Consider the following 9,158-nt stretch of genomic DNA (forward strand, 5'->3'; position numbering starts at 1 on the left):
GTTGTTTGGTGGGCCCAGGCTGGATTCAAACCTGCCATCTTAGGTGTATGTGGCTGGCGCCTTAGCCACTTGAGCCAAAGGTGCCGAGCCGAGATTCTGTCTCTTAAAAAAAAAAAAGGCTTCTATGACCAAAGTTGGCCCACCTATAATCTTAGCTACCTGAGTGGCTGAGGTGGGAGGCTCTCTTGAGCCCAGCCTGGGCAACATAGTGAGACCAAAAGACTTCAGTGTCCTATTTGTGCCTGCAAAGGGGACCTCCCCACATGAGGTGGTGTACTGGATGGTGCCTGCTGGGGTTGGGGACCCACTCATAACCATGAGATCTGAGGCTGCTCAGTTGGAGCCATGGTGGGGGAACCTGGACAGCTCACCTGTTGATACACGGGCTGCTGCCCTGGGACATAGGGCTGTGGGGGCGGCAAGGCTGTGTCCTGGCTTGGGAGGGTGGTCATGAGATTCTGTGGATACAGTGAAGCCCCATGTGAGGCAGTGGCCCTGTGCCCAGACAGGTGAGGCCATTCTGACCACCAGAAGAGGGGAAGGGGTAGGGCTGCCCCTCAGGGCCCAGCAGGCCCCCCAGGTCTTACCTGCATGTTGTAGGGCTGATAGCCCATGGAGACTGACTGGCTGCCCAGGTAGCTCATGGTGCCGGACTGTGGGGGCTGAGAGATTGCTGGGAGGCTCTGTGGGGCTTGGGAAGCCACGTTCTGCAGAGAGAATGGGTGCAGTGAGAAGGGGGCTGGGACCACCCAGCAGGCAGGAGCAGCCTTGCCCACATACCTGGTAGCCCGGTGTGGGAGTGGGCTGATAGGATGAGTAAGCAGGGCTGGCGGTGGGCCCGGCCTGGGCCTGGGAGGCTGCCTGTGCCCCAGCAGCCCCTGCTTGGTACATGTAGGCGCTCACCATGCTGGGATCTGTGCCAGGCAAGACAGATGAGATGGTTGAGCACGTGGGAGGAGGGGGGTGCCCTGAGTTTTCCTTTTGGTTGTGACTTTTGGAACCAAGTTCATGTGTCACTTCACAAAAAAAGAAAAACAAGAATGGAAGAAAGATCCTAAAATGGAATGAAATTGGGGAAAATGAACCCACTGCGTTCCAAATGAGTGACGTGTTCACACTGAAAGGTGGTAGAACCAATCCCAGTAACTTCCAAACTGGACTGGACTTCACGGCCTCAGGCCAGAGACTAACAGGAACTAGTTAAGGCAACTTTGTCACAGATACCCAGGTCAGCACCAAGCACACCAAGGAAAGGACTTGAATGACTGGACCACAAATGCAGTGTCAGAGCAGACTTGAAGCTCTCAGCACGCATGTAAGGTGTGTGCCCATGTATGGCGACTTGTTTGGCCATGTGTTTTCAACCTCTTTGCTAAGGACAAGACACTAGCACACCAGGAACCTAGATGTTGGCTTCGAAACACCACTCTGTTTAAAGGAACCAAGCCTATAATCCCAGCACTCTGGGAGGCTATGTTAGGTGGATTGCCTAAGCCCACAAGTTAAGACACCAGCCTGAGGTAGGGCGAGATCCTGCCTCTACAAATAGCCAAGACTTCTGGCAGGCTCCTGTAGTCCCAGTTACTTAGGAGACTGAGGCAAGAGAATTGCATGAGCCTAGTCATCTGAGGTTGCTGTCAGAATTGCATGAGCCTAGGAGTCTGAGGTTGCTATGATGCCACAGCACTCTACTAAGGGCGACAAAGTGAGACTTTGTTTCAAAAGGAAAAAAAAAGGAACCAGGGGGCAGCGCCTGTGGCCCAAAGGAGTAGGGCACTGGCCCCATATACTGGAAGTAGCTGCCCTGGTCAAAAACTGCAAAAAAAAAAATAAATAAATAAAGGAACCACAGCTCCCTGGAGAGAGGTCTGATTCCAGGGCTGAGCACCCGTGTGGTGGGCAGAGAATACTTGCCCACCAGGAAAGTAAGCAGCACCCAAAAGATGCAGGGCTGTGCTAAGGCATAGGAGCCAGTGACTGGGCTCCCACAGGCCACCCCTGGGATGATGTGAGCTTCAAAACAATTACGGTAAAAGATTGTGAACTTTGGCTTGGCCCCCCCTTAGCTCAGTGGTTAGGGTGCTGCCCACATATACCAAGGCAGGTGGGTTCAAACCCACCCCAGGCCTGCTAAACAATGTCAACTGCAACAAAAAATAGCCAGTCATTGTGGCGGCACTTGTAGTCCCAGCTACTTAGGAGGCTGAGACAAGAGAATCAATTAAGCCCAAGAGTTTGAGGGTGCTGTGAGCTGTGATGCCACAGCACTCTACCAAGGGTGACAAAGTGAGACTCTGTCTCAAAAAAAATAAAAAAAGATTGTGATCTTTTCAACAAAATAGAGAGCCATGAGCCTGTGCCAATATGGTGATACACAGAAGAAAAAGTGTCTCCTTCCAGGGGACAGAGCATGGCAGAACCAGGAAGATGCTGCTCAGCAAACACTATAAATAAGCCAAGAAACATACAGCAAAAAAAAAAAACAAACAAAAAAAAAAAAACCAATGGCCAGGCTTGGCACCTGTAGCTCAGTGGTTAGGGCACCGGCCACATACACAGAGGCTGGCAGATTCAAGCCCAGCCCAGGCCTGCTAAACAAGAATGATAACTACAACCAAATATAGCTGGGCATTGTGGCAGGCACCTGTAGTCCCAGCTACTCAGGAGGCTGAGGCAAGAGAATTGCTTACATCTAAGAGCTTGAGTTTGCTGTGAGCTGTAATGCCATGGCACTCTACCCAGGCCAACATGGTGAAACTTTGTCTAAAAAAAAAAAAAAAAAAAAAAAAAAAAAAAGGCAAAGCCCAGTGGGTGAGAGCCTTAGGAGTACTAGAATACCCAGTGTCTCCAGGTCTCCCCCCAAAGATGCTTGTAGATAAAGGAAAAGACTATCACTTAACAGTGAAGAAAACTCTGGGAGGCTGAAGGGGTTGGATTGCCTTCAGGAATTTGAGACCAGCCTGAGTAAGAGTGAGACTCGGCTTGGTGCCTGTGGCTTAAGGGGCTAAGGCACCAGCCACATAACACCTAAGGTGGCGAGTTTGAATCCAGCCCGGGCCCGCCAAACAGCAATGACAGCTGTACCAAAAAATAGACATGCGTTGTGGTGGGCGCCTGTGGTCCCAGCTACTTGGGAGGCTAAGGCAGGAGACTCCCTTGAGCCCAGGAGTTGGAGGTTGCTGTGAGCTGTGATGCCATGGCACTCTACCCAAGGGGATAGCTGGAGGCTATGTCTCAAAAAAAAAAAGAGTGAGACTATCTCTAAAAAACCCAGGTGTTGTGGTAGGCACCTATAGTCCCAGCTACTTGGGAGGCTAAGGCAAGAGGATCACTTGAGCACAAGAGTTTGAGGTTGCTATGAGCTGTGGTCACATGGGATTCTACCCAAGGCAAAAGAGACTATTTAGACAAAACAAAAAAACCCCAGTGAAGATGCTAAGCAGACCCCACCTCAACCATGCCCCCAGTAACGGGACACAGGGACACCATGTGGCTCCCCAAGGCACATGGTATCATTTGGGCCAGTGACAAAAAGGGAAACCCCAGAACGCAGAATGGAAACACTAGACAAATGCGAACCGAGGGAGGGCCGGGTAATGGCTACTGCTCTGAGCAGTGAACAGCATCAGAATACATGAAGACAGACTGAGGAATGTTTTAGATTAAAGGATATAACCAGGCAGGACAGCAGAATGGTATATATACAACAGGATTTTTGTTTTTTTGTCACCCTCAGTAGACAAAGGGTCTACTATGAGCTATGATGTCATAGCTCACAGCAACCTAGAACTCTCGAGCCGAAGTGATTCCCTTGCCTCAGCCTCCCAAGTACCTGGGACTACTGGTGCCTGCCCCAATGCCCAGCTTTTTTTTTTTGGAAGATGAAGTCTTGCTCTGGCTCAGGCTGGTCTTGAACTTGTGAGCTTAGGCAATCCACCTGGCTCAGCCTCCCAAAGTGCTAGGATTATAGGCGTGAGCCACCATGCCTGGCCTGCAAAGGGGTTTGCTGTCAGTATGGGGGGCAGCACTGGGACAGTCTAAGCCTGGAATGAGGCAGTCTTGGCACCTCATGGGTTTAGGATGCAAGTCACTGAGTCATTTGGGGGAAGGCCCCCCCCTGCCACTTACAACAGTTCAGGCAAGGAAGTGTTCCAGTGACAGGATAAAGCAAATACATGCTTGGTTTTGGGGAATTAGGAAAGCTTTTTGTATCATTCTAACTTTTCTGTAAACTAGGCTAAATCAAAAATTAAAAAGCAGTGGTCTTGGGCTCATCTTGGCTGATGCCACCCCTCCACTCTACCAATGTTACCTGCTGTGGTGCCAGGCATGCTGGGGTATGCACCAGTGGCAGGGGCCGGCTGGGTCATGTACACACTGTGCATGGGGGAGCCCTCCACTGAGCCTGCAGGGCTGAAGGTGCTGGGGAAACTGGCTGGGCCCGAGGGCTGATAGAGCACACCCCCGGCTGTGGGCACGGCCTGGAGCTAGAGACAAAGGGGAGATGGTGGTAAGTTAGGGCATCGGCCCTGAAGTCCCAGGGCAGGTGGGGCAGATGGCTCGTGCCTGGGCGTAGGGCAGGGGGAAGGCGGGCATCTGGGCGCGCATCTGCACGGTCTGCTTCTGCTGCTCCAGCCGCAGCTGCCGCTCCTTCTCCTGCTCCTGCAGGCGCTGGATAGCCAGCTGCCTCTGCACCTCCAGGTATTCCTGCTCAGACACAAGGTGGTGGTCAAGCCAGTGCTGCCTCCCCAGCTGTGCCCCACCTGCAGGTGGCCTGGCCACCACACCTGCTTCTTCTGCCGCATGATCTCAAGCTTCTGGGCCAGTTGGATCTGGCGCTGGCGCTCAGCCTCCTCAGCTGCCCGGCGGAGCTTCTCCCGGTGCTCTTCGCGAAGGGCGCTCAGGGCCCCCCGGGCATCACGGATCTGTGCCAACTTGTCCTGCAGACCCTCATAGTGCACTGTGGACAGAGGGCAGAGTGGTCCTGACCATCAAGCATGGTGCCAGGAAACTCCTGGCATGCAAGACTCAAGGACAGGCAACCCCATGCTGGGATTCTGCCCTGAGCAGGGCCTGTTCCTTCCTGTGCCTGGCCTCCAGCCAAGTGCAGAAAAACTACTTGCTGGCCTTGGGGCTCTGGGGAGGTGGCACAGTCCTGGGCTTGGCAGGGCATGGCCGTCACTGGGACCAGGTTTTGCTGAGACACTCCAGAGGAGCCTATGGCCTCCAGGAGGGATACCTAGGAGTCTGGCTCTCTCTGAGGAGGCCAGGGCAGTATGGATAGGGGCTCACATAACTCCACTGCCTGCAGGCCACCTACGCCTGCGCTCGTCCAGCTGGTTGAGCAGCTCCAGCAGCTGTGGGTGCATGCTGTTGATGGACTGGAAGAGTGAGAGCACGGCTGAGTCGTTGGTGATGCTACGGCCTCGCATGTGGTTGCTCTTCATGCGGTTAACGAAGGTGGTGACGGCGTTCTGCAGTGCCTTGAGGAACTGTTCGTGACTCTCCTCCGGCTCCCCGTTCTGGTACTGCTGCTGGAGATACCAAGCAGGTGGGCTGAACGTGGCCAGACCCCTGGATGAGGCAGCCTCCTTGGGTGGGGACCACCCTGACAAGCCCCCGTCAGCACATGAGGGGTGGTGCTCAGAGCCTTGGATCAGCTCCCGGGAGGCACATGAGCACCTCAATCTACAAATAAGGAAACCAAGGCCCTGGAAGTAGAGCTCTTGTCCACAGGCACAGAACTGGCCAGGAGAAGAATAGCTCAAAGGCACTATGCCTGGTGCTATGGGGCCTGCCTCCCCCTCCAAGGCTCTGGTCTGACCTTGATGGCCACCAAAGGACTTACCCGGGCAGTCTGGGCCACATCTGGATCCATATTGGTCAAAGAGTGGCCCAAGCCCTGAACCACAGCCCAACCCATACAGGTTCTACTATGAGAGGCCACCACAGGGATGGCAGGACCTCTGGCCAGAGGGCCGCCTTGGCAAAGATGCTGTGTTCTCCCCTGGAGGGAGCCCTGCTTACCTCACTGAAGGGACCCCCAGGGGGAGCCCCGGGCTGACAGTCAGCCTCCAGGAGGGGCGTCTGTAAGAGACCAAAGGACGAGTGGGGCCTTAGCCTGTCTCACATCTGACCTCTGGGGGTCAGTGGTCCAGGGGCACTGAGAATGGCCCCCTCACCTCTACCAGGCTGGCAGGGGTTGTGTGCCCCTCCGTAGGCTGAGTGGCTGGCTCCGCCAGGGGAACAGGTGCAGATGGTGTGGGGCTCTTCCGGGCCTCCTCCTGCTTCTTCTCCCAGTAGTTGCGGTTGAGGTACCTTGCAAGCTGCATAGCAAAAAGGGGTCACTCCCAAGGCCAGAGGCAGCAAGAAGATAGCACCACAGGCTGGGGCCCTTACCTCAGGGTCGATGTCCTCAGGCAGAGGTGCAGATGAGTTCTGGGAAGACAGGAGGATCTAAGGGGTGCAGGCTGAGAGGAATGGCAGCACAGCCTAGCCTGCCTAGGCACCTGCCTTGCTCTACCCTTTCCTCTTGCTGCAAAAACCTAAGCCAGCACCTTCTCTCTTTTAGATGGTGTGTCAAGATCAGAGAAAGGCCATACCCATGGCAACGCTGTATGAACAAGGCTCCTAACTTTGCTACATGAGGCCCAGGACCCAGGGATGCAGGGAAGCTCCACCTGCCCAGTGGTGGTGGGGCTGTTCTGAGCTCCAGAGCTCAGAAATAACTTTTGAAACTTCCATCCTTGGCCCTAGCACCTATGAAACAGGCTACGTCTACAACCCTATTGACAGACTGGGACTGAGGCAGATCCCTAGAAGGCAAGGCCTTCAGTACCTTTGGGGTGGACAAGCTATGGAAGAAGAGAGGTCTCAGTGGCAAGGAGTCCTGCCTCCACCCTTTCCCAGTGTCCTTAGTTCCAGGAGAGCTAAGAGCCATGGGGCCTGGAGCCACCAGGCTGTGTCTTGCCATCTGCCCAGGAGATGTGTCTTCCCACATGCCCTCATGGCTCCCATGGGAGGTGTTCAAGCCAGTCTGGCCAAGACAGAGGGGGCTCACCACAGGGGATGAATATAGGCTGTTAGCAGGTGGAGCTGACGAGGCCGTGGGCGTGGGGTCTGCCTTGGGGTACACAGTGTATGTTGACTTCTGTCTCTGAAACAGAATCACAAAGGGGCGTCACAGAAAAGTGCCTGGCATTGGACAAGGGCAGAGCCCCTGCCCCCAGCACCTCCAGGGAGGCCCCACCAGGCTCACCAGCCTCTCCTTCTCCTCGGCCTCGGACTGTGACAGGGCCAGGGCCAGCTGCAGCTCTTCTTCCTCTTGTAGAGCCGTCTCATCCCTCTTGGGAGGCAGCTGAGGAGAAACAGGGTGGGTGAGCACAGATGAGGAGGGCCCCAAAAGAGGCACCATGGTATGGGGTTTGGGTACCTGGGACTGCTGAGACAGGGGGCTGGTCAGGTACTCCGGGGGCAGCTCACTGGTGGAGGCGGCCTTCCCTTCTGCTTTCCTGGAGGTGCAACAGGACAATGCAAGGGATGCCACCCTAGGATTCCCTCTAACCATCCCCATAGAGCAATGGCAGGGCTTCTGAGGCCATGCCCCTGAAAGGAACAGGAGGGACGCTGGACCCTCAAACCAGCCACATGGCTGAGGTGAGCCACTTGGCCTAAGCTACTGTCTCCCTCTTTTGAAAAGAGATTCAAAGAGAATCACAGAGACCACAGCATCCTATGTGATCACTATGGGCCTGCCCTGAGGAGTTGCTGCCAAGGGCAGTGATGCCTTTTTTATAGTTATGAAGTCAAGAGTTTTCTAGAGTTCCACATAGCCCACATAGGTTACTGCTAGAGAGCCCCACAGCCACTGGAGATGGAAGAGCTGCAGACTACTGCAGCTACACACTCACAGCCAGAGGCCAGAACTGCAGCCCCAGTGTGCTGACCTCCAGCCTAAGGTTCTCCCTGAAACGCATCCACAGAATTTTTTTTGTTTGTTTTTTGAGACAGAGCCTCAAGCTATTGCCCTGGGTAGAGTGCCGTGGCACCACAGCTCACAGCAACCTCCAACTCCTGGGCTTAAGTGATTGTCTTGCCTTAGCCTCCCAGGTAGCTGGGACTACAGGTGCCCGCCACAATACCTGGCTATTTTTGGGTTGCAGTTGTCATTGTTTGGCAGGCCCAGGCTGGATTCAAACCTGCCAGTTCTGGTGTATGTGGCTGGCACCTTAGCTGCTTTAGGTGCCACAGATCTATACAAGACAGGCAGGGGGTAGGGGAGCTGACATGTGCAGAGGGAATGAAGACTAGGGGATGCTGTCGTGGAACTATCTAGTCACAATCAAGCATCCCCGTAGACGGGAAAATGCATGGTGCACACAAGACCCTGTTTCTACAAAAAATTAAAATATCATCTGGGTGTGGTGGCTCATGCCTCTAATTCCAGCACCCTGGGAGGCCAAGGCCGGAGGATCACTTGAGCTCAGGAGTTCAAAACCAGCCTCAGCAAGAGCAAAACCCTGTCTCTACTAAAAATAGAAAAACTAGCCAGGCACCTGTAGTCCCAGCTACTCGGGAGGCTGAGGCAAGAGAATCACGTAAGCCCAAGAGCTGGAGGTTGCTGTGAGCTGTGTTGCCACAGCACTCTACCGAGGGTGACAAAGTGAGAGTCTTGTCCCTAAAAAAAAAAAAAAGAAAAAAGAAAAGAAAAATAGCCAGGCACTGTGGCAGGCAACTTTAGTCCCAACTACTTAGGAGGGAGAGGCAGGAGATTGCTGGAGCCCAAGAGTCTGGGTTGCTGTGGGATATGACACCACCATACTCTACCTAGGGCAACAGAATGAGACTGTCTTAAAAACAAACAAAAGCAAGCCGCACGTGGTGGCTCATGCCTGTAATCCCAGCACTCTGGGAGGCTGAGGTGGGTGGATCGCCTGAGCTTAGAGTCCCGCATGAGAAAGCGTAAGACCCTGTCTCTAAAATAACCAGGTATTGTGGTGGGCACCTCTAGTCCCAGCTACTTGGGAGGCTCAGACAAGAGAATTTCTTGAGCCTAAGAGTCTGAGGTTGCTATGATGTATGATACCACAGGACTCTACCAAGACTAAGAAAGTGAGACTGTCTCAAAAAAAGAAAGGGCTCGGCGCCTGTGGCTCAAG

The 9,158-nt window shown here is 54.1% G+C and overlaps 1 protein-coding gene across 1 annotated transcript in view; it reads right to left on the bottom strand.

Moving 5' to 3' along the window:
- The window catches only part of HGS (hepatocyte growth factor-regulated tyrosine kinase substrate), a 17,388-nt gene that overhangs the window by 1,435 nt on the left and 6,795 nt on the right, over positions 1 to 9,158 (bottom strand). Inside the window, exons 7-19 of the mRNA XM_012803104.2 lie at positions 7,433 to 7,511; positions 7,259 to 7,357; positions 7,061 to 7,156; positions 6,400 to 6,438; positions 6,183 to 6,326; positions 6,028 to 6,087; positions 5,321 to 5,534; positions 4,788 to 4,960; positions 4,567 to 4,707; positions 4,313 to 4,487; positions 781 to 914; positions 588 to 707; positions 372 to 458 (exon numbers count right to left, since the gene is read on the bottom strand). Of these exons, the coding sequence (XP_012658558.1) occupies positions 372 to 458; positions 588 to 707; positions 781 to 914; positions 4,313 to 4,487; positions 4,567 to 4,707; positions 4,788 to 4,960; positions 5,321 to 5,534; positions 6,028 to 6,087; positions 6,183 to 6,326; positions 6,400 to 6,438; positions 7,061 to 7,156; positions 7,259 to 7,357; positions 7,433 to 7,511 (1,561 nt within the window). The remainder of the gene's footprint in view (positions 1 to 371; positions 459 to 587; positions 708 to 780; positions 915 to 4,312; positions 4,488 to 4,566; positions 4,708 to 4,787; positions 4,961 to 5,320; positions 5,535 to 6,027; positions 6,088 to 6,182; positions 6,327 to 6,399; positions 6,439 to 7,060; positions 7,157 to 7,258; positions 7,358 to 7,432; positions 7,512 to 9,158) is intronic.

Source organism: Otolemur garnettii, unplaced genomic scaffold (genome assembly GCF_000181295.1).
Source record: "Otolemur garnettii isolate 467f Iridium unplaced genomic scaffold, OtoGar3 scaffold00018, whole genome shotgun sequence".
NCBI classification, from domain to species: Eukaryota; Metazoa; Chordata; class Mammalia; order Primates; family Galagidae; genus Otolemur; species Otolemur garnettii.